This window comes from Argopecten irradians, chromosome 5 (assembly GCF_041381155.1).
Source record: "Argopecten irradians isolate NY chromosome 5, Ai_NY, whole genome shotgun sequence".
In the NCBI taxonomy this organism is placed as follows: Eukaryota; Metazoa; Mollusca; class Bivalvia; order Pectinida; family Pectinidae; genus Argopecten; species Argopecten irradians.
In genome coordinates this window covers 16,285,239-16,311,865 of record NC_091138.1, presented here as the reverse complement: position 1 = coordinate 16,311,865, position 26,627 = coordinate 16,285,239, and the positions used below count along the sequence as shown (strand labels likewise).

Sequence of the window (26,627 nt, the reverse complement as noted above, 5' to 3'; positions counted from 1 at the left end):
AAAGCCTTGGTGTGTTTCTTTTACTACCGCGGTATGACTTAGATTGAAAGATGATATCTAAATACTGACCATAACGTTTGACTCTCTAGACATTTTCTCTCTCTATATATAATATTGTTGTCAATTAATTTTCGAGAGCAAATCAAGGCCGAGAAAAGAAATGTACTACACACATACTTAAATGGCGGCTAGAGACGCATTTTATTTTTATTCGGAAGGGCTACGTTGGGCCAATGGATGGTATTAAGACATGAACTAATTGACCGAGAAGTTTGTTTTCTACCACACTTTTATTTTTGATGAAGGTGAAGTGTTGACATTCAGTAGTTTTTTTAGCTACCCATTAGAGACCTGGCGTGTTTATCGGAGGACACCGCAGTGTCCGACCAGTTGAAATCTTGCTGTTTCCCAATGTTTCTGGATACCTATAGTGACATTTATACGGTATGATATATATTGCATCATATACCAAATTAAAGATTTAATATATATTCTTACTATTGAGAGCATGTTTATAGAGTCAAACACCCGTGCCACGAGACGTTTGCCAACCAAGGTATCAATCATTGGAACTTATTCTTTTACTTTCATAATTTTACACATGGAGGGTGGTCTTGTAAGGAATTTTCAACGGGAATGTAGGTACATATAACTAACAAGATGTCTTAAGGACTTGGCGATCACCAAGCATAGGTAATGGTTAATGCAATAATCTTTTCTTCAAATGTTGTGAAAATGTTGCCTATACTGACAGGACCTGAGACAATAGCATCCTCGATATTCCAGGGGTTCCGATCACTTACGATCTCTACACCCCTGGACTATCTCATAGTAAAACTGGAGGCAACAGAATAGATCAAAAGAGCCGTATAACGGTACACTGTGGTTGACTCTGTGGCTTTGATGTTAGGCGTCGCTCTCTCTGTAGTCTTCAAATGAAATATTTGCTAGCCCGTGATTGGTCAAATGTTTTCCGCTGAGCTGCCTTCAATTTCACTGTGAGATAGTCCAGGGGTGTAGAGATCGTAAGTGATCGGAAGCCCTGGAGTATCGAGGATGAGAGTATAGAAAATAAAGATCATGTATGCTGCCACTACGATGACCTACATAAATAAAGGAGAAATCGAAACCTTATCGTTTATATCTAAATATACTGAATACCTACTTCTATTAGCGCAGTGAAATTTTAACACAAATGAAAACTAGAATTATGCCAGTATGACATGAAAAGCCGCTGCAACAACAAAGTTTGATTGTTCCTACAGATCCGATGCTACGAAATACGTGTGCCTTTTTTCCCATTTACATGTGTACTGGAGGGTGAATTTGAGCATTGGGGTACACAGGCAACATTTCTTCACGTGAATTCCACGTGAAAATCTTCACGTGAAATTCACGTTAAGAAATATTGCCCGTGTAATTAAAAATGTCACTGAAATGATTGTGTATCGGGACTGTTTCTCTTTGTTATATCGGCAAAGAAAAATCACGTAATAAACAAGTGTTCGTGTTTGTTATTTCTGTCATTTAGTTCAAGTTAATTCACGGTTGATGTAATTTAATCATAAAGAATTAGGAATTGTGGACAGTGCTCATATTTAACTGAAGGATATTTTCGACCAAATACGCCGATATATGTTTCCATGTACACTGTTTTCACTTCAAACCTGTAAAATTTGGTATAAAGTGTTATTAATAAACAGCCAGTATTTACAACACTGATGAAATTACACTTCAACAAAATCGTTTACTTAATTTGATATAGGTATGTACTGCTAGATATATTTCTTTTGTATTGTATTGAATCTATTCCCCATAGAAAAGTTTTTTTCGGTAAGAATTAAATCTAATTGATGTAGTGTATTCTGTCTAATTATAGTATAGTTAGAACATGATAATAAAAATGATGATTAGTTTCGATTAAACCACAGGTACAAAGTCGACTATCTTCTAAGTTTCTTATATATAAATGTTGTTTGGGATTACTACATTATAGTCTTAAAGTTGTATTGCTGCTAATTTCACTGTAACGATTTGTAACTTAAACATTTGATATTTAAACATTGAAATGTAACTTGATGATTTAGCTCCCCAAAAGCATATGTCGGCCTATAAGAGAGCCGAAATCTAGGGATCATATATTCCTGGTTTTGAATAAAGCGCCTTCAATCACCGCCATGTTCAGTGACTTGGATTCCGAATCGTATCACGTGACTGACGTTCGACACGACCTGCACGTGGTGAGCCAGATAACTTGTGTTTGTTTACGTTTTCCTTCTGGCTTATATGAGCAAATCATGCTGGTATATATGTCTACAGATAGAGTATTTGAAACATCCAATTTACACATTACCGTAAAATATTGTGTGTATCAAATATAGTAATATGCGAGCATTATTTTCTTTGTAGATAGAGTCTGATGAGGTCGACCAAATGTTTTGTTTATGAAAAATTGTTGATGTTTTCTCTTGGTTTCACAACTCTCGTTTTACTTCGAGATTGTCGCGACGATGTTCGGAAGAGTTCGGAATGATTCGGCATCTTTCGAGCCTATTTTTCACGTGTACACGTTAAAAAGATTTTTTATTTTTATAATTAAAGATACTTCCAGTGCTGCAACTTTATAAAAAGTGGTAAAATTAGAAAGTTTAAAACTCAGGCAGACGGTGAAAACATGTATAACACTTAAACAGTTTTCACTATGACAAAAAGAGCGAAAGTTATAGACCATACAACTTTAAGCGAGTGTGTAAAATTTGAAAATTTCTAATTCCTGAACTAAAATATAAGGGGGTTTATTTATACTTTTTTTGCAAAAAGCGTTTAATTATGCCAATTGACGGATTTCCACGAATTTCTACTAGTAATGCATTCCATAACTTAATTGAAGAATTTAAAAAAGAATCTTTGTAAAATTGTGTTTTGCAGTTCAGTAGCTGTAAATTGTCTGAATGTCTAGTATTATACATACATGTATGACCTTCTGATACCTTATTTGGAATTAGACGTGATAGATAAAAGGCTGGAGTTTTCCCGTGATACATTTTGTGGAACTGCAAAATTTTATGATTTTCTCTCCCTGTCTTCTTTAAGATAATTTTTTTTAAAAATATAATCTATGTGATTTTTCCATCTACCATCTTCATTTAATACAACTCCTAAATGTTGGTGGGATTTTACATTTGATACATTAGTATTATTCATAGTTATGGGGTCGTAGTGTCTATGTGTTGTTTTCCTAGTTATTGATAATGATTTTGTTTTTTCTGGATTAAAACGTACTAACCATTGATTTGCCCATGCGTTTATCTTTAAAAGGTCATAATTAATGGTATCAACAGCAAACAATTTAATTTTACAATTGACATCTTTCACTATATCATTAATATAAACAAGAAAGAAGAGTGGACCTAAAATTGAACCTTGAGGTACACCTGCCTTAATAGTATGTGTCTCAGAAGAAGTACCGTTACTTACAATTTTTTTATGTCTATCAGATAAATAGTTTTCACACCAAGATAATATTTTCCAAGAGATACCTGATTGTTTCAATTTAAATATCAAACTCATATGCCAAACTCGATCGAATGCTTTGCTTATATCACAGAATACAGCTATAGTTTCCTTCCCCGAATCTAAAGCCCTCCCAATTTCGTTTGTAACGTCTAATAATTGGTTAGTTGCAGAATCCTCAGGCGTACAACCTGACTGACTTTTAGTGAAAAAAAATCTGTGTCCCTAAAAAAAATGAAAAAATTTACTTAAAAATGCACCTTTCCATTAATTTCCCAATAACACTTATCAAAGATATACGTCTATAGTTTGAAACAGTACTTTTATTACCTTTTTTTAAAAACTGGCGTAACATTGGCTGATTTCCAAATTGTAGGATAAATACCACAATCAATAGATTTATTTAAAAAAAAAATGGTAATAGCTAAAATCATTGACTCTGATTTTGCTTCCTTAATGATACGTGGACTTATATTATCAGGACCAGAAGCTTTAGAAATATCTAACAAACGTATTGCATACTTAATATCCTGTTCTGTAATAATAATATTATTTTCAAGTTTACGTTCAGGAGTTGTTACGCTAAGTGGTAAAATGGCATTAAAGTCGTCTAGAGTTTAACTGATTTATAAAATAACTTTTGAAAATGTTTGCCTTTTGTTTATCATCCCCATAGTTTATGTTATTGTGTATAAGCGTTGGAATATATGCGGTCTTTGTTGAAAAATGTGTGAAAGTGTTTATAAGTTTCCACCAGTCACGCGTGGACGTAGACATACATTTTATTTTACCAGTTAGCTTTAGAATATAATCACTTTTAGCTTTCCTTATTGCATCAATACATTTATTTCTGGCCTGTCTAAATCTCTGCCAACTAAGTGGATTTTGTGTGGATTTCGCTTTTCTATGAAGTCTCTTACGAATCCTTATCAATTTCCTAATTCCACTAAACATCCAAGGTGGTTCTTTGTGTCTAATCAAAACAGTTTTATTAGGAATATATTTTTTGGCTGTATCTAGAACAGCAGTATTAAAAAATATTGCAAATTCATCAACTGATAAATTTTCTAACGGACCAGCAACAATCAATACTGTTTAACTTTCACAAAACTTATCATACTCCCCAAACTTATATAACCAAATTTGTCTTTCGATATTTATATTAAAAGTATTACGACCAATATCTAGGAAAGTATATATGGGACAGTGATATCTAATATCAGCAGGTAAAAATGATTCACCAACAACAACTCTTTTTATGATACCTAAATCACTGGTCAAAAGTAGGTCTAAGAGGAAGGACGAGTTTTCTGTAAAATGAGTATGTTCGTCAACGATTTGATTTAGATTATATGTCTAAAATACTATAAGGATTTAATGTTAACTGATTTTCATTAAAATCACCTGTGATTATAATGTTATCACATCTATAGTTCGCGACCATATCTATAGAATGGTCAATTAAATTCCAAGTTTCATGTCCGGAGTTTGGAGGCCTGTAGAAAGTACCAAACATTATAATTCTATTATTGATTTGTAATTCAATCGAAATACATTCAAGTATTTATTTGTTTATTTGGTTATTTAATTCAAATTCCTGACTACGAATGGCAGTTATAGTCTTGTTTACGTACACTGCAATACCTCCACCAATCCTATCTGACCGTGATTTGATAAATGGGTTTGTGGAATTCAGGGTTAAAAAACTCGTTTGATTTGGGGATAACCAGGTCTCTGTTAAGGACAAAATATCATACTGGTGTAATTTACTGAAAATAAAGTCAATTTTTGGCAATAAACTCTGTACATTATAGTGTACCAACGAAAAAAAATCTTGGTTAAGAAAATATAAATCAGAATAATCGGATAGGGAGGAGGAAGATTCAGGACCTGGATTACTTTCGACATCCCCACATCTAAGAAGTAATCCTACAAGAAAGGTAAGTTATGTCATATAAAGTAGAGATGAAAGACTTTCTGCTATTTACACACACGTAATAAAATATTGGGTACATTTTACAACATGATTTAACATAACTAAAATAGAAAAGGCATGTCAACAAAATAATGTACATTGTATACATCAATATTCTTACAATTAAAGTATCACAATCATTGAATTTATGAGTAGTGTTACTCTTAGAAGGTTTGATTTTTGGAAACATATAACATGTTTACTTGTGAACGTAACGTACCTGTAGTTCCCGATCAGTTGGAGCACAGGAGTTTGACGTTCTGTCAATAATATATAGTATAAACATATCAAAATACCCTTATATACTATATGAAATTCATCTCTGAACAAATTTTTCACCACGTTCGGTAAAAGTTCTGAAAAACTTGTTCTGGGCAATGTCTTCGTGTGTCACCGCGCCGATTATACAATATAATATTATTCTTGACATATATCAACACTAACCTCTTCACAACCCCATCGCAATATGTTTAATCCCATGTCATTTTTAAAGTTTGCAGATTTCGCGGCTCTTAATACAGCCGCTTTGCTCAGCCATTATGGCATTAAAAACTGGTAATTTATGATTTATTGGCGCGCATGTTAATTAAGGCTGTACATGACTTAGCGCTTCAAAGACACGGCGAAAAGCGCTAAAATCAAGCTACCGCTAAAACAAGTACGTTTACAGTATAACTATAACTACATTTGTCTCTTTTCTAGTGAGATAACGAGACCTAATAAACACCTGGTGCATAGCCATCTCTCCATGGACATTGGGGTAGATCTTTGTTGACTGTGTTGAGGGTGGGTGTATCGCCCAATGTTAATTCCACTGAAATATCACAGAGAAAACAGTCCGACCAGGTTTCAAATACTTGCATTACAACCCAGTAAACGCTGTTCAGTAACATTAACCAAGCTTATTACAAAATGTGATTTTCATTCAATAAAGTAAGCTTCTTGTAACTATTACCCCCGTCACTATTAGGAAACACACACGATTGAGAACCCAGGCTACTAAAATTCACATTTTGTTTGGAACGTACCGTCCATTTTGTGCAGAGTGTGATTTCTTTATGACGTCTATATGGCAAAAATAAAAGTGCTATTGAGCTAACGACGGGGAGTAAGTTAATGTCGCATAACTTGCCTTTTAACAAATATAAAGCTATTGAAACTGATGCAGAATTTTGATGGTTCATTCACTGGAATATACCCCTGTTTTGATCCAATGAAAACTTCATGGTATCCGCCATTCCTAGTCTTCCCGCCTGTGCCCTAACACAGACGCTGTCATCATTTATCGATACCACTTTATCAAGTGTAGCGTTTACAGCCTCGTCATTTATCCTATATTAAACTTATAATGTACGGTTTATTTAAACAAGAATAAGAGCAAGGACTAAAGCTGTGAACTTTATTTTTCAGCTCTGTTACACAAAATAAGAAATCCACAGGAATAAAGAAAACAAGTCATCAAATAAATCATCTCGGCAGCACAAATTTATATTCTCATGAATAATTTTGTAAATTATTATCTTCGCAAATGATAATTAGATAAATTCCTGAATAACATAAAGTGATTTTTAATCAAATATTAAATAAATTGACATTTTTTAATAGAAAACAAAAGAAGCATCTTATCAGTAGCTATAAATTCTTTGCAAGAAAAAATACACTACATGTTGTACATTGTACATGTTTACACTAAAGGTGATCAAGAATATTTCATATCTACACAAATACTACAAATATTACACAAATTATACTGATAATTAAGGATCGAAAAATATAATAAACAAATTGTGTACATATATCTCGTAACGACCATAAATAAATTTTGTCGTTCAGTTAGAATATCTTATCAATCTCCATACATGGTATATATTGAATACTTCGGATACATATGATATAGATAAACATTGATATACATGTTCAGCGAGAATATTTATGGTGTGTACAGCGATAACAATACAACAATTAGTTCTAAATCACAATATCGAATCCGCTATAATTAAAACAAAACCGATACAAGAATCAACATATCAAATCACATCAAATTTTTATTCTTCTCAATTTCTTTTAATTCTGAAACCTGAAAGTTTTCAACAATTTAGCATCAATCAAGGTTGTAACATACCGGTATACTTACATTTCAGAGCAAAAGTTTATACATTTATTTCTTTGGAGCAATGAAATATAGAAAGTAATTATCAATATATTCATGGAGAGATTAGCGGCGTATCACATAATTTATCATCTTTCTACATATTTTTTTTTATTACACTGTATATCGGTCAACTAACTGAATACTGCCTTTTTCTGCTATCTTACAGAGAAAAATGTCCTAAAACGTAAAAACTGTAACCTAACAAAATAACAATAATTCCATGCAATTTCAGATGTATTAATTGAAAATAAAGAAATAACCTTCAAATATAAAAAAAACCCATCAGAATAACCACATAAAGAGCAAACATTTTCAACAAGCGTAGCATAGTATTTAATTTTGATAGCCTATAGTGTGTCTTGTCCAAGGCAAAACCCAATGCCGGGCTCATCTCAAGGCTAAATATTGAGAAGAATGTCGGTTTAGGAAAAGATAAGATCCTAAATTAGTCTAACGCAAATTTACATATTCAATCTTCTTGTTACCATCTTCATTATACAAAGGGGTATTACTCCTACATTAACCTTGCTGAAGACAAAGGGACTGCCGGTCTAGATCTATACCCATATCTTATCAAGTTTAAATATGTAAATTTTCTACAAACAATTTTAGAAATACGATCACTTATTCCGATTAACAAAAAGAATTAATACTAGTATACATTTTGCTGCTATGAAAATAAGGATTTTACCTGTATTATCTTTGATCACACATTCAATTCTGGAAGTGCAAATCATTATATTTTTCTTTCATTAATTGCGCCTAGATAATTTCAAAATTACTTTTATTACATATCAGTTATTCCTCTGTGTGTGTCGATTGAAGAAACGATTTAGTTTCCAATTACTACTAGATGTACATCTAATTGTTTCTGTATTTATTCAAATAGATCACAGCCCTTCCGTACATAGACTTTTTAATGTTCAAATCCGTCATCAAAATAATGGCATTGCCAAAATAATGGTATATCACTTTTTAACAAAACATATTCGTCGTAATACAAAGTTACTTAATATATATTTTGCAGCGCGTGCTACTGAATCCGGATCCTTAACAAAAATCAACTGACAAATTGATCTAGGATTTAGTTTAAATTTTAGCTATTATTTCACTTCCTCGTGTGAAAAGGGAAAAAATAATTAAATATTACATAATACAGTAAACATGAAATATAAACACAACACGAAAATTGAAATATCAATATAAGAACCAAACACTATATACATTGTATGTACTGTAAGTGGTACATACATTATCCGACAAGTAATCAGTATTGGCCACGCCTTTGATACGGCTTGTACGTGGACAATAACTGACAAAATTTTGAATTTGTACGTGGACAATAACTGACAAAATTCTGAATTTGTACGTGGACAATAACTGACAAAATTCTGAATTTGTACGTGGACAATAACTGACAAAATTCTGAATTTGTACGTGGACAATAACTGACAAAATTCTAAAATCGTTCGTGGACAATAACTGACAAAATTCTGAATTCGTACGTGGACAATAACTGACAAAATTCTGAATTTGTACGTGGACAATAACTGACAAAATTCTGAATTCGTACGTGGACAATAACTGACAAAATTCTGAATTCGTACTTGGACAATAACTGACAAAACTCTGAACTTGTACGTGGACAATAACCGACAAAATTTTGAATTTGTACGTGGACAATAACTGACAAAATTTTGAATTTGTACGTGGACAATAACTGACAAAATTCTGAATTTGTACGTGGACAATAACTGACAAAATTCTGAATTTGCACGTGGACAATAACTGACAAAATTCTGAATTTGTACGTGGACAATAACTGACAAAATTCTGAATTTGCACGTGGACAATAACTGACAAAATTCTGAATTTGTACGTGGACAATAACTGACGAAAATCTGAAATCGTTACGTAGGCAAAACAATGACAATACAGTTCCGAAATCGTAGGCTCTGTTAGCAATAACTGACAAAATATCTGAGTATTTATACGTGGACAATAACATGACCAAAACATGAAAATGTAAGAATCAGTGACTTTAGTAACTAGATAACAAAAAAAGCTTTAGTAGTAACAAGCATGACTGTTCTTTTAAGCATTACTACACATTAATACATATAGGCATATAAATGTGTTAAGGATTCCACTATATAGATATTTTATGTTATGCAGATATATACACAAAAATCTGAGTAGTACTTAAATACTCCGTACATGTACAGTTTTTGTGTCACATGGTACAATGTAAAAATCTATTCAAATTAATCATTATACATGTAATTCAAATTACTAAAGATATCTCTTCAATACTCAAAATTCATTCTGCGACGCCATTTTTTCCTTTATGGGCTGATAAAGTAAATTTTTAAGCCAATGAAAATGCTCGTAACAAGCAAAATTGAATTATTTCAAATTAATATATACCAATGTATATAATATTCCCAATATATATAAACTTTTAACCTAGACTCACAGTGACAAAGTCCCTAAAATGGATTGAAAAAAACACATATTCATACCACCATAATGATCTTTTCAACATTTCACGGGGATATTCCTTGTACATGCAAATAATTCGTGTACACATCTCTAACACATCCCCTCCACCAAATTCCTTCATTATGCAATCACAGCTGTAACTTGCACAATTACTTTATGATCCCTTATGCTTTCGTCTATACTGCAGATATGCAAGTCAGTTGTATAATAATATAGTTACACACTTGTGTTTGCATCTACTATTATAGTAGCAAATAATGTAAGTAATATTTACTAAATATTGTCGATATATTCTATATTTTTGCTGTTAATTAGTAGTAAAATTGTATACTTAACTATTCACTCAATAAAAAGAACTATTAAGACTACCGTTATCTATATTGTCAATAACAGCACTAGGTCGTAATCTTAAGCTACCTTTATATTCAATGTACCGGTAATTGTTTAAATTCGCGGAGAGAAAATTTCGCTATAACACATTAATATCTCTTCGCGGGAGAATGTGGCCGCTATGGTCTAATTCAAATTATTTCCATTTTATTCTCGGTATTTAAGTTAACATTGACCGCGAATACGCAAAATTCAATTTCCCTCAAATAAAAGGAATTGTACAGTTCTTATAGTGAAATAAAACTAGTCCTGTTCTTAAGAACTGCACTGGATGAACCATCTTCTGATGACGCTGATCCAGATACCGAAAGGTGTAAAATTTGTTATCGAAACTTGGCGATCATATACATTACATATAATGTTTATCATGAACATTTTTTTGTTAAGTTTGTCATCCAAAAGACCAAATACATGGCTTAAAATGCGCCCCAGACTGATAAACTTACTCGATCGCCAATATTATCGGTTTTCTATTAAACTATTTCATCAAATTTTGATTAACCCTACATCTTAGATTTTGATAAACCCAAAAAGGTGCATTTTTCTTTGTCGATTAATAACACACAAAGTTTGTTTGATAAAGTTACTTTATCGATGGGTTTGTCATCACACATTGCAATCTCACTTTCGTAATCGGTCAATTTGGACCTTCATGGTAATATCAGTAACTTTATCAGATATCCGTAAACTGAATTTGTGTACAATGTATGATACTTCATTGCAAACAATATGCTTTGAAAGCATCATTTCTAAGAGCATAAACGAGTTGAAGTGATCGTGGTTCTTCCATACTCTACAAAAATCAATACACGTGACTCGCACTATATATATACATATATATATTGCCCATGTGATATTATACCCAGAATAATTTCCAGACTGTATGAAGACATAACGGGTATGCTATTGAACTGTCTAGTATATTATAGGCATTGTCGAAAACGAAAACAATGTATTTGACCTATATATATATGGATAAGTTAATAATACTAGACACATACTGGACATTCTGACTATCATTGCGCAATGTTTCTACTTATAAAAATCATAAAGACCTAACATTAGCATACAAGAAGTCTCTGATGATCTTTGTCGACCTTCTAATCCAGACACAACTTTGAAAACCCTTTTTAAGTTCGATACAAATGTGGTCTTCCGATTTCAATGTCCAAAAGCAAAATGATCATAATATTATTTTTTTGTTGGTTATCAAACGTATATCACATGGGCAAATCACAAGTCATTCATTTTTTTCTATACGCAAACATTACCATGTAAATACCAAGTAATATTACACATATGGAGATGTCTGTATACAAATTAACAATGAGTGTTGGTAAAAACGCACAACCTATTTATGATCAGAAGATTCTCTAAGCAAATTATCAAAAATTTGAATTTACTCAAAATACTCATTTCTTCCGTAATGTTTTCGAAATATAAATTCACACAAGTTGGAAAATGCATGAACTACTGTATACGATTAGAATATTATTTTTCCGATTCTTCAGAATAATCTGCGGTGGCTGATTTGTAATATTTCGTCTTTTCAGAACATTACAATAAATGTATATCGTGTTTTCGAGGCGAAAAGACGAAACTGATGCACGTTAATTCGCAACTTTAAATTCGTGGGTTTTTTTTCACTTCAAAGAGCTTGTTTTTCCCAGAAAAGACGAAGATAAACAAACTTTTTTTCTCTCGAAATTTAAGGTTTGTTAATTTTCGTTTTTTTGTTTCGCCCAAGCACGATAATTTGAAGGCGAAAAGATGGAAATGGAAGGCGCTAATCAGCTTGTATCAATATCGTCTTTTCGTGTTTTACTTTTCGCCTTTTCGTCCCGAATTGACTCGGTTTAAGAATTGTTAAGCTTTCGGGACGAAAGGGACAAAACAACAACTAAGATATTTAATTTTCGTCTTTACGAGGCGAAAAGACGAAATGGCACAAATCAGCCACCGTAATTATCATATCCTGAAGACCAACTTATTTTTATGGCGACTTCGTTACGCGTTTTAATGCCCATTGACATTATATTCGCATTTCATGGCGATCATGTTTTGTGGAAATCGTTTTACAGGTGATATAATATTCGTTATTTCTAATTGTCCGCAAAAATAAGTTTGTTTACAGTAATAGTAATTTAATTTGTTTAGATTTCAAAATTCAAAATATTGCGCAATACATTAATTCATCATTTTCTTTTGATTATTCCGTCTTTGCATATTACAGAGATAGCTCCCTTGCGAATAGGTATCGATTGTTACGTCATTATTTCATGAGCGCAATTCACGTGGTTTTCTCCGATATGACATTACGCTCGCAAACACATGACGTCACAATCAATATCTACCTGCAAGGGCAGATAACTCTGTAATATGCAAATACTGATTAAAAGGTAAAAAAAGTATTCAATGGAAAATGAGAATCAGAACAAATGTTCATTTGGTTTTGTGATTACATGTATATTTTTCCATATGCCAATAGAAGACAACTCATGTTCATCAATAGATCTCTTAATGTCGAATTTCAATCCGCTGGTCACGTGACTGTTGCTTGGTAGCACAATTTTTACCTAATACAACTCTTTTTAAGATCTGATGATAATTTAGAAATATATCTGCCAAATGTGAATGACAGAGGCGCAATTATACATGCGAAAATAGTTACCATGTGTATAAAAAATGAAGACATTTTTTTTTTTAGATTTCTGTGATACCTGGTTAACATACATTAGGTTTGGTGTGTAATACATGTATTTACATTCTTAAAAGAAATAAATCTGATTAATTTTGAAGGTTTTGTATCAAATGTAACCCTAATGATTTTTAGTGACTTACTGTATAGCACGAAATATTTGTGGTGTAAACATTCTGGCTGTATGTTTGCTATAGATACACGAATATAAAAACAACCCAATTTGTTTTTATATTACTTGTATTCGTTGTTCCAAAGGATAGCCATGATTAATCCATTATGACATCTCCAATCCATTACAGAAAGCAACCACGAATATTTCATGTTGTACGGTGTCACAAATATAAAATAACCTATATTATTTAATGATATTTTTCGCGCTGGCATATATTCAGTTAAGCTGTAGCCCATTGCGATGGAATCGATTGGGACTTTGAAATATAGACCCTAATATGTAATACATTAAGTGTGATGGTGTGACAGCTGTTCTACAGTATAAAGCTTGGATCAGGCTGTATGTTTTACAAATATATCAGGGCCCACTTGCATAAAACATTTCTAGACTAAGATATACTCTAGATTAATATTTTACATTGCAATGCAATGCTTGAGATTTCCTTCGTCAGTGAGATGGTTTATACAAGTAGACCCAGATGGTATACATGTGTCTGATTAAAATAACAATATTCATTGGTAAGATACCATCCTTGATGAAACATTAAGGTGAGTAAATTACCAGCAAGTATGATTCTGTCAGTTCACACTATAACTTAATTACGCGTTAGCAGATTTGGCCGAGACCTAAGCATGCAAGTAACATTCTCGTCACTTATCAGTTATCACATGCACAACGTAGATATGTAATAGTGCATGAATCAAGACCTTGAGTAAGTCGTTTTTAGCAAAACTATAACAGAACTGGAGTGATCATTTCCATCAATCACAAATATGGCCAGTTCAACGATAAAAAATGTCTTGATTCGAGCGCCGTTTTAAACTAACTTACTTTTGCAGCAACTTCATTCTGCTTTGTTAATATTTAACGACTTTTTGCAACGATTTAATTGGTATTGCCATATGGTTTTAATGTATCTGTGTTTTATGTATTTTCTTATCGGCAATGAAACGTGCAAAATTTAATTCTACCTGAAATTAAGTTTGTTAACAGTACATGTTTAGGCCTGGGCCAAATCTAGAGTGCCTATAAAGTAGAAAGTCAGATTTCCTGTGTCTGAATCAGGTTTGGGCTACACTATTTTGATGATTAAATTAGGTATGTGCCAGATCGCCAGTGTCCGTTGATAAGTCTCCACTTTCGCAGGGTTCCATCTGATCACAGTTATATCCTCTGTATATTGGCGCCCCAATACCGGCCACTAAAATGAAATTGCACATTCAGTTTGAATTTTTACACATTTGCTTCCGTCGTGTCTCAAAAATGTAAAGCACGTTCAATAAAACACGAACAAACTTGTTCAGCGACAAGAAAAAACCCCAATAATGTTGCATATTTCGGGTGAAAAGTAACACATTTATAAGTTTGTCTCTCTAATCTCAAACGAAATACATTATATATAAAAAGCAAAAAAGAAGCAGATTTTAGGTAAATATATCAAAAATTTCCTTTCAATCTTTGATGTAATATCGGACATACAATTTCTAAATTCAGAGTAGAACTAGACCCGGATGTGACCTTGGTGGGTTCATCAGTGATTGTTTTTCTATCTCAATTATATCGATGGTAGGTTTAAGCTGTAAATCTTATGTTCATAAATATGTTTTGAGATGGAAATCACAAAATTTAGAACTCTGGAAAAATGGTTTCTGTTATGTTTTCTTTTGTTTGTTTTGTATTGGGTTTTTTTTTAATTTTCTTTTAAGTCTGTAGTATATTATTTCAATATAATTTTTGAAAAACATATTCAACTATAAATATTTCCTCATGAAAATGCCAACGGTTGGATGTTATCAAATGTGCACTATAAACCAAATGATTTTCGCTTATTTTGAGGGTGTTAAGAGATCACAAAAATACATCGCCATTTTAAAGTTTCAATCACACGCCAAGAAGAATCCTAGGCCTCTAGATAGTTTAACAGATAAACGCCAAATTCAGTCGCCGCAAAAATCTTGTTTACAGTGTGCCATATGACTGGATGTTAATTCTGGAATCTAATTTTAACACGACGTAATAAAGAAGCAATGAGCCGTAAAAGTTAATGATAAAATTACTTACCATTTCTTTTTTGTGTATGTCCACAGACTTCACACACCGTACGTGAAGGGTGGTTACTAAAGGTACATTTCTCACAATGCCATTCTTTGTGATGGGCAGGCCCTGACCTTGTGAAATTGAAATCTTGTGGTGTGTTTGGAATACCAGGAGCTACAACACAAATAATAAAAAGATAAGTATTATTTATAGAATATAGAATTTATATAATTAATTAATAATTCAATATTTCTATTACATTGAAAATTTTCATTATGACCATTCTGATGGCTCAGTATGATTCTGGTACTGACGGAGAGAAGCTCAGAGCACCAATGAAAAGTAACTTTGATAGATGTGGGAGATAGCTGAAAGGAACATAAAGTGTTTCCTGATCTGTAATACAGCCATTCTTATTGTTTCAATAACGTTTAAATTCGTATAGCAGTTTAAAAAATGATTTTGTAACAGAAATCGGTCCAACTGTTTTCACTTTACATCTGTTCTAACAGTACCTGAAGACTTCTGATGGTTGTTGATCAGATAAGAAGGTACAGGTTGTGCGAATGGATCGGTCTGGGGCTGGGCGGCCACTCTGTTGTGCTCGATGTGGGGTGTACCATTTGTCATAGCTCCAGGGTGGTTCATGTAGCCTGGGTGTTGTGGAATCGGCTGATACTGTGGCTGATATGGTCTCTGCAAGTGCATTGCGTTTGCTTCCTTTTCTCGTCTCAGCTAAAATAGGACATGTTTATTTCTTTGTATCATTACAGTTTAACATTTTATATCACGTTATCAGTATGGTCCATTAATCATTGTATATATAATCACATTGTTTAGTAACTAGAAAATTGTGAACCTACCGTATTTTTGAGCTCTGTAATCTGTTGCCGTAGTTTGTCTTTTTCTCGATGGGCGTCTTGACAATTAGATTCTGCAATTCTCATCTGTCAACAAACAGACAGACACATTTCTTATTTTCCCAGTTAATAAAGTATTATCAAATTATTTTTTTTTAAATGGTTCTTTAGAAGGAAATGTCATGTCTATAACATGACAATTATTTTATACATATACATATATATTACACAAATATTCCATGGGTTACTGTGCTCTTGTTCATAACACTAAACCCAGAGGTGGTGGTAAGCAACAAATGTCATATTGCACGAGGCTGAAAGCCGAGTGCAATATAACATTTGCTGATTACTACCACAGAGGGGTAAATATTATGAACTAGGCCACATTAACCCCTGAAAAAATGTTTTATCAATTATCACCAGTTTTTTTCCAGTTGATTTTTTAATGAACATGAAAATCACTTTAACAAAATCACCAACAGCGTACCGTACGGAAAAAAAGCATCAAATCATTCGAAGATTGACGTTTAGTCCATGTACTTCACGGTGTAACTCAGCTTTTCATGTCGTTCTTTTATATTATTAGACCTGCATGCAGCCTTTTAATCCATTTGATGAAACCGATTGTAGAGCACAGAAAGCAACGTTTATGACGTCCTTGTCTCAAGATCTATAAAGCTAGCGCGAAATTGAGCATGCACCTTTATGACGTCATAATCAGGTAACTCACTTTTACACGCGATTTTCTACAAAACTTAACAACAGGGACGATGTTTGTTTGTTTGAGTTTTACGGCCCATCGACAACTAAGGTCATTTAGGGCCAAACTACAGGGCAGGCATTAGTACCAGGATATAAACAAGGACTGTATCTAAAAGATCAGGATAGGAAAAAGGCAAGCAAAAACTAAAACAAAATTGTAAATGTCTATTTAATAAAACGTGTTACTTAGGATAAAATAGTTTTGGCTAAAACACATGAGAAAACTCATGCACAATCTTGACGAAACGATGAGTGTTGCGTTGATATGAATATAAGATGAGGGACGAGGTGTTCCTTAAGCCGTGTAATATAACATCTAAAACCGTGCAATATAGTGTTTCCAAGGAAGTGTACAATATAACTTCGAACTGTGCAATATAACAAAGTTTTATTGAACGAGGTATTGGGATAGTAGATGAAAATAATATATTTTCTCGTATATCGATTTGTGTAAACAAGTTATGTAATAAAATCATATGCATTGCAAAAGAAACAACTATGTCACTAACCATAAATATATACAGAAGGTTTTCGAAAGTTGTGTCGAATGGTTTTTAAGTTTTAGCTCACAAAGAAAAGGAAAAGTTATTTTGTATTTAAAAAAAAATTCAAACTAGTGCATTTTGGTTAATACACCTCCAAAACATGAATATTTTACTCAATCTTTTACATTTCTCTCTATGTATCTGTCTTTCTTTCCGTTTCGTAAATAGAAATAAATATGCGAACACAACAGCTTGAGGATTTAGAAGCTAAAAAGGCTTTATATATACCTGTCTTTCGTTTTGTTTCATCTGATTCCTGACCACCGTCATCTCCTGTTTAACACCTTCTAGCTGCTCCCTAAGCGTCTCTTTAGCAGCCTGGGCCTGAGCTCTATCACTTCTCTCTCTGTCGAAATCTTCTTGGAACACAGTTAGCTGTAACAAACATTTCCAAATGTATGTTGTATTAAACCTTTTATCCTTAAGAACAGATTTAATACAGCATGAAGTGCTGGTATACCTAAACTTTTTACACATACAATGATTTATTCCTGAATGTGACATGACCTTGCACTTGCAATGCTTATAGTTGGTATAAATTCTTGAAGGGCAGACGACAATCAATGAAGAACAGACGACAATCAATGAAGAACAGACGACAATCAATAAAGAGCAGACAACAATCAATGTGATATTGTGAGTGAACAAGAGAAGGCTATACATCGATAAATCACCCCTTTTTAATCTGGTATGCAGATGTATTTATCATATATATATATATACACATTCTAAGGTTTTTCTTCGATAAGCATGTTCTCTTACCATACCATGATTCCTAACAATGGCAGAATTATATCGCTGAGCATTTAAGTATACTGAAACGGCTATACAATATGTCTAGTAATATCAATGATAATTAATGTAACTTACCTGACACCTTAAGGTATCATTCTCAGTTTGTAAGTCATGTAGAGACTTGCCATTGGGAATGTTGAATTCAGGAGGTCCCATGGTGCCCTATAGCAAACAGGATTCAATTACATTTATCAGACAAATCACACTTATACAGTAAAACAAGGTACGTTATCAATGTCAACTTATAACCTTACATATCATAAATTACTTTTACGTAAACCTATTGTTTTTTTAAATTGCTTAGGGCACTATATATTATAATTCAGTTCTTTGTGATTGTGTTAGTATAATGAAGCACAAATGTACAGTAAAAACCAAGACATACAGCGATGTGTAGGGCATTCATGTTGCTTTGTAAGAATCCTGGCCTGATCTGTTCCAACTGTCTCTCCAAGGATTCTACTTTAGACTTGTAGTGTTTCACCTCTTCTTTCAGTGCCTGTCAAACAAACAAAGATTTCAACTATATAAGGAAATTTGCGGATATAGATTCAGCATGATAAAGGAAACAGCTGCTTGATGGTCCCTCTTAATGCAGGCAAAGAAGTCAGTTGTCTCGACACCTTGAGCAAACTTTCAGCAAGGTCTAAATACAGGCTTCGAAATCGGTTGCCTTATCACATTTGGGAGCAGATATTCAGCATAGTGCTTCTTAATTATACAGTTTACGATATCAGTTGTCTAGGGAGATTTTGGAGGATGGATTCAACAAGGTATCTCTTGATAAAGACATAGTTATGGGCTCCCTTGGGACATATGGAAGCATAACATGGGCCTTCTTAATACAGGCAAACGCAGGAGTTGCATAAGGACATTTGAGAGCAAAGTTCGAAATGGTACTTTTTAATACAGACGAAGACACCAGTGAGTTGCCTGAAGGACATTTTGGTCCATCTTAATACGAAGACATTAGTTGTCAGTGGATATTTGGGAGTATAAGTCCAGTATGATTCATTACACAGACAAATACTTTCACTAAGGATATTTGTGAGCAAAGAACAAAATGGTTCATATTGATACAGACAAAGACATCAGTTTGCTGGAGGCATTTGGGAGAAAAGGTCCTGCCTAGTTTGGTAATATCATATACAAACGATAATGTCTAGAGATATTTTGGAGCCTAATTAGTATCTAATACAGATACTAGCTTTAATTGCCTTAAACTCGTGGACAATATGGATCATCTTAAAACACAGGAATACCTAATGTTGCTGATGGCATTATGGGAGTATGACATCAAGGTTGTTCTTTTTATGAGTACCATATGTCATCAATACTACTAAAGCATAAGAGGAAATAAAAGTTTCCTGTTCAGGGACATTGACACATTAAGCACCTTACCTCTTCATCTATCTGCTTCTGTTTGGCTTCAAAAAGCATTTTCTGAAATTCTGCTCTCTTCTGCTCATCTTGAGACTTCAATCTGTTTATCTCCTGGGTCATCCCTGCAAACTTATCCTTGTAGTAGTCGCTTGTCTTCTGCTGGTCTGCCTGTGTCTTCTCATAAAATGCTTGCCAGCTTCTATTGGCGTCCACCAGCTAAATAATAAACCAATTAGTATCAACAGAAACAACACCGTGAATATATGATGAAACAAAACATAAGGACAGCCCTATAGAAATAAAATAGATGTTACTCAGATGTGTGTAATCCCATTTTATTTCAATCAGTTCAACCAATTGTTCATAAGCAATGCCCTCATAAAGGATTGATATGAAACAGTTATACACAGTCATGTACATATGCTGTCAATTATAAATATGTACATACTGATATTCATTTAACAAAAGACCACATGATAAAGTAACCTGGCTAGGAGAGACATGTGTAATATGTAAAGCGGTGGGAGAAATAATAAATATTACCTGTTTATTGTGGTCCTCTAACAATTTCACATCACCAGGGTTCTGTAAAATTAACAAACAGTATTGAAACATCAACATTTTCACTAGACCTCTGTTAACTCATACACATAAGGACACAATTGAACTCATCTAAAACTAAAGCTGGTACAGTTCATTATAGAATTTCAGGGGTGAATGAATTAAAATCAAACAAGAATCAAGGCAAAAATCATTTCTTGTAAGTAACTTTGGATGTATAAATTAATACTAATATCCCTTCTTTCTTCAACAACCCTACTTGATTAGATTATTAGATCTATCAGCAGATGAAAAATACTTAAATACATAATTACCATTGCTTCTGATTTCTGTACAACATTCCATCCTGACATTTGGTTCTCCGATAAGGATTGTCCTGGACTTGGATTTTTTCTCTGTCCGGCTTCTAATTGTCGAATTTTCTCAAGAAGGGCAGATTTTTCAATATTCCACTGATCTTCTTTTCTCTGTAAAAAAAATTATCAAACAAATAAATATGTATTTCAATTAATCTCATCAAAGGACTCAAAGTTAAAGTGAAGGCAACAGAAGACATGGGTAATTTGATCCTTTGATGCACATAAAAGGAAATATATAATGGTACATTGTGGCTGAAATTTTTGCTTTGAAGCCTCTGTAATCTTCAAAGGAAGTCTTGGCAGGCCAGGTTTTTTTCTCTCCTGAACTGCTTCCAGTTTTACAATGAGATAGTCCAGGGGAAGATATAACCTCAGTGATAGGAGCCCCTGGCATATCTAGGATAAGAAAAGTGTTGCCGAGGGTAATTTACTATAATGATAATGATGAGTTATCCTTGCCTGATTCTCCTCTTCCACCTTCTGTATTCTAGGCAACAGTTCATCCTCCAAATACTTTTTAATATTCTGTGTAGGACCGTCTGTGGCCAGATCTGCTCGTACCTGTATACTTATGAGATGATCTACAGCATGGTCATCCACCTACAAATAGTAACAAATAGTAAACAAGAAACTACAATATAGCAATGTTATTATGAACCAAACAAGTAATATTACAGTATATAAGCAGCACACACTGTGAAGCATTACCACATGTGGTTCTCTTCAGTTTATTGGCCAGCTCAGGCTCATTATTTTAATTAAAATCTCAAAAACATTTTGTTTTTGGTTCTTGATTTTGTAATGTATAATGAATAATGTGTGAAATTTATAACAGCTTGAGGTTATCATATAATGCCTGCTTGTAAAATCTAGCTTAAGGAAAATTCACACTTGTATAATTCAGCCTGGTGATAATCATGGAGGTGAAACTACATGTAGCAATTGTGTCAGTGTTCACAGTATAAGCAATCACAATTGCTTGGTTTTTAATTCGAGAAATTTGAAGTTTGTGTCTTGCATCACAATTTAGACCACGAAACACCTTTGTCTATGACTGCAATGGAGTGATTCAGCTTCAGCAGAATCACTTTAACACAACTTGAATAGAACAGAAAATCCATGTAACAAACCTTCACATCAATTGGAGGGTACAAAATGTTGTCCTCAAAGTTCATCAAGTTTAGACTAGACTTGTTGGGTATATCAAAGCTTTTGAGCTCCCTTGGAGTTCCTGGACTTCCTTTCGTAGGTCCATCAGTCTGATCACTACTGTTGGAATCAACACGATTTGATACCTCCTGGAATATCTTCCTCTCAGGTTGGACAAATGTTGGAGGATACCTCACACCATCCGCCGGGGGTCCATAAACAGCCGGCCTAGTTTCACTCGGGAATAGTTTATTTGTTTCCACAGTTGTGTGGTTTGATGTCATTTTGACATGAACTTTAGGTTTTTCCTTTTCCTCAGGTGGAAACAGACAGTCATCAGAAATAATGTTACCGTTTTCCAGCTGTTTTGGAGCACTTCCAAACAGGTCAGTAGTATTAGTGGATACCTGATTCAGATTGGAGACAGGGTGTTGATAGTTGTGGACATCAGATGGATTTGTGTTATGATAACCATTAAGGAGATGAAGGCTAGTTTGAATCGTCTGAGAAAATAAGTAGTGAAAATTATAATAATTCAATTTTAAAAGATGTGTCATAAATTTTTATCATACTGTATAGTCTGTATTTAACAATTAATAAGAAAATTGTTATATCTGGTCCCAGTTTCACAAGCAATTCACCATAAGAAAGCATTACAAAGGTTAAGGAAAAAATTATGAGTTGAATAACCTTCTTTAAAATCTGTAACGTTTCCTATAGAGAGTTTTAAGTTAAGGAATTCCTTAAAGTTAAGGAATATTTGTGAAACTGGGCCCTGAAATTGGTTTAATCAATGGTACATAGTCTAGTTCAGCCATCATTTTGAAAGGTGAAATTTCATACTTGACTACATTATGAGAGAATGTTCAAATAAACTGTTTTTGTAATTGTAATGTTTGTTTTGAATACACATCATTACATTAACACAATATCAAATCCTACAAAGTCACAGATTTTTTTTTTTTTTTTTTTTTGTTATAAAACATAAAAAGAGATATCTTGAGCAAGATAAAGAATTATCAATAATTTGATAGATTTTTGCAAATGAGAAATCTGCATTAGTCTGAATATCACCATAGTTAAGAACAATGATTTAGTTGACATTAAACAAATTAAAGAATTGTATACACTGTACATTTATCATGTACATTATTGAAAAGTCAAGGCCAACTTAACACTTTTATGATTGTTGGACCTACTTTGTTTGAAGTTAGTAAATCAATATCATTTTGAAGTGAAACAGAGCGAATGTTTGTTTGTTGCTGATTGTTTTGGGTTACTTCTGCTAACTTTTGTCTTAATTCCTCACACTCTTTGTCTCTTTGCCGGAGTCTTGTACCTACAATAAAATGCAGTAATTAATCATTTTAATCTTTTATTGCAAATTATTAGGTTTTACTACTCTTTATTACTTTTTTCATTACCATGTGTTGCAAAATAACACATTTTAAGAATTAATATTACTCAATGTTGCAGTTGAAGAAATTTCATATAATATCTTACAGTGTATTTAACATCTCACAATATTACAAATATGGCTATGACTCCAAGATGGAAAACAAAATTGACCTAATGCAGAGCTTAAATAATTTTCCACAAAACTTAAGGCTTTTAATATATATTCATGCACATGTATGTTAATAATGAAGAAAACATATACATGAAAGATTTACAGAAAATTAAGTTACCTAGAAAATTGTAGCCTTGTATTTTTCCTTCCAATGTTTTCTTATGTGTTCGCAGTTCTTCCAATTCTGCTCTACATTTCTGAATGTCCACTTGCTCTTCATCCACGTTTTGAGCCCAAGCATGATTCGACATTGTATGGGAAATCAAACATCATTGATCACACACAAACTTTGACAACTGAAAAAAAGATAATTAAGATATAGAACGCTTGTCTAAATGTACTATCCACTATTGCTCTGTCATAACAGAAGTACATCAGTTAATTATGTAATGATGCTTCTGTTCATGATGAATATTGATGATGGATCCAGATCGATCAGAAAGTAATTTTAGATGTGCAGGTACATGAACATGTAAATGTAGGTACTAGGCCTATAGCTACCTACATGCAACTGTTCATTTTCGTATGTCATGCCATTACATCATTACTGAAAATAACTACAGTAGAGATCTGTAAATCTATTCTTATGTCTTATTATAGGAAAACATTATTTACGCAACACGTGTGTATACACATACAGTAGGCTAGTGGTATCACATAATATTTATAATAAAAGAAATAAATGACTGAAACATTGTAAAATGTTTTTAATAATAATTCACGATGATTTAAGAACAAACACTGATAACTTACAAATGTACATGTGTCTAGCGTATTGTTGTACTTTCATTTTTGAGATGATCAGCTGTTACAATCAGCTTACATGTTTTTAGTCTTAATAGCTGAATTACGCCTGTTATTCTATCTCCATACAACTGAGTAAGATATATTGATGATTTACACACATTAATACTGATTAAAATATACCAAAATGTTGAATTATTCAAAATTCAGTACAGTTATACTTACCAAAACATTTGACGTTTGAGGTGAAAACTAATTTATCGAATGTTTAATACAAACGGAACAAAACTAAAACAAAATATATCAGAATATTTTATTTATAGTGGAAAATTCCTCTGAAATATTCTATAAATTCAGATATTCCATATGAAACTTTTGATTTATCGAATACGTACTTTTGAATTTCGCAGTTGCCATATGGTGTCAAAGTGACATTGTGCAATATATAAACAACACAATACTGGAAATCCCCCGATCTCGGGTGTGTTCGGTAACTTCCGGGTTATGTCGAGGATTGAGTAGATACGCCTACCAGAGTTAGCTCCCTTAGTTTGCTATTACAGTTGGCTAGTGATCAATGCATTGCAGATAAAACAATCTTTTTTCTTGGATTTTTAAGATATAAAAAACTGCATTAGTAACAACATTTTTTGTACGGGTATCTTGCACGAAATTCTTTTTTTTCTGGTGCATACAAGACATGATTTAATTTCAAGATTTTCCATTAGTTTCCCAGCATGTACATGTAGATCTTCCAAAAATGTAGGCAAATAGGTAATGAATTCAATAGTTTTCTTTCGTTAAAATTTAATCAATTTTCATTGTGTCAAATCAGAAAATTACTTGACGATATTTTCTTTACTTCTTCTTGTGACTTGAAACTTTTTCTTGGAAACGTTATTAGCAGCTAACTGATCATTGATGTCTTCACATTTTCTTTTTCGTTCTCTTTTCTTTGATGCACTACAGAACCCGAACCCGGTTTTAACACAGCATTAGAGAGATGATTTTACTGAAGAGCATGCCTAAAACCTCCTATTTTGGGGCATCAATTAAAGGTATATCGTCATTCTAGCGGTTCCAGTAAACGACTGTACATAAGGAGAAACTTCTGTATTGATCACAGGTGTATCGCATGAGTGGTTTAGATTTTTTGATGACAAGATGAAATTTTCTTTCAACAATACTTGATGTGATTTTCGTAATACTTAGCTTGGCTGTTTCTTCTGGATCCTTGTATCGTGAAGAAGACGCCTGGGATATTGATGGTAGCGACCTCTCCACCACTTTATACAGGAATGTCTGTTATGCGCGTCTAATCTGGATTGTGGTAAGTTTTATACCCTGTAGCATTCCTGTGATGCCACCCTCTTCACTGGTCTTGTAGTCGGATCTGATGAATCTCTTACCCTTCTCAAATTTATCGCTGACTTTTTCGTGTATGCATGGGTACACACTCGAGAATAAAACACCACGGTGAAATAGTCCTGTTTTCTTTCGGGAAGTTAAAAGCGGGTATTTTCTTTTAGTTTTTTCTTTTCTTTCTTTTTTTTTTTTTTTTTTTTTTTCTTTTCAATTTTTGTGATTTGAGCATTACCTTACGTCCTGAAGTGTAAGTCCAAGAAATAGATTGATTTTACTTTCGCCAAGATATGCATCTGTGTGTTTTCCCTTTTGACGTTCATGATGTAGCTCAGGGATCTACCGAGGTTTCTCGAGATAACTTTCATTCAGTAACTTAATTTGGCGTAGAATTGTTTTTTTCTTAATGGTTTAGAAATACATTTGCAATAGAAATTACTGTACACGATTTGCACATATTCGACCTTCGACCTTTAGATCGAGATCACAATGGCATGAAATATCAATGCATATTGACATAAAGCGTTGAAGGTAACATTAAAGTTTCATTTCAACGTTTCAGAAGTTCTTACCATGGCAAGTAAAATGCATTGACTTGTTAATCGCTAATGAATTGGAAGTCATTATTGCAATAACCAAACGTTAGTTAAATCATACACCGTATTTAGGCCATAAAGATGTCTAAGGTTTCGTCACAACGTCATCATCACCCAAAAAGTTAGAACAATCGAAAGAATCATAAGAATCAAAGGGATCATCACCAATATCCCTCATCTATTCGAACAATAATTTGCCAGAATCTTAAAAAAAGACAGACCCGAACTGAATGTTTGTGGTGACTCAGAAAATACCATTACATGTATATCATCCCATTACAGTAACCGCTACTGACAAATGTCAGTCATTTTTATTAGTGATGACGTGTGAAATACCTGTGGATCTGAAGTACAGAATTACCGTTGTAGCTGCCATTTAATACTTTTTAGAGGCAAAAATATTGCAACAATTTACATGTTATTCTTCCTTCATATTTTGCCAATATTTGGTAGTTTAACGCATATGTAGTAATCTGGACAGTCTATTGTAAATTGTATT

General features: G+C 33.2%; 1 protein-coding gene across 8 annotated transcripts in view; it reads right to left on the bottom strand.

Moving 5' to 3' along the window:
* Positions 1–10,813: 10,813 nt before the first annotated feature.
* LOC138323008 (TNFAIP3-interacting protein 1-like) overlaps positions 10,814–26,627 on the bottom strand; it is a 56,021-nt gene continuing 40,207 nt past the window's right edge. For all 8 annotated transcript variants that reach the window (XM_069267314.1, XM_069267319.1, XM_069267315.1 and 5 more), the window contains 14 exons: positions 23,545–23,722; positions 23,056–23,195; positions 21,838–22,359; positions 21,167–21,307; positions 20,663–20,815; positions 20,331–20,372; positions 19,806–20,003; positions 18,790–18,903; positions 18,480–18,566; positions 17,838–17,984; positions 16,306–16,389; positions 15,958–16,177; positions 15,467–15,616; positions 10,814–14,606 (listed from right to left, as the gene is read on the bottom strand). In XM_069267314.1, the coding sequence (XP_069123415.1) occupies positions 14,500–14,606; positions 15,467–15,616; positions 15,958–16,177; positions 16,306–16,389; positions 17,838–17,984; positions 18,480–18,566; positions 18,790–18,903; positions 19,806–20,003; positions 20,331–20,372; positions 20,663–20,815; positions 21,167–21,307; positions 21,838–22,359; positions 23,056–23,195; positions 23,545–23,677 (2,238 nt within the window). In that variant the 5' untranslated portion in view covers positions 23,678–23,722 and the 3' untranslated portion in view covers positions 10,814–14,499. The remainder of the gene's footprint in view (positions 14,607–15,466; positions 15,617–15,957; positions 16,178–16,305; positions 16,390–17,837; positions 17,985–18,479; positions 18,567–18,789; positions 18,904–19,805; positions 20,004–20,330; positions 20,373–20,662; positions 20,816–21,166; positions 21,308–21,837; positions 22,360–23,055; positions 23,196–23,544; positions 23,723–26,627) is intronic.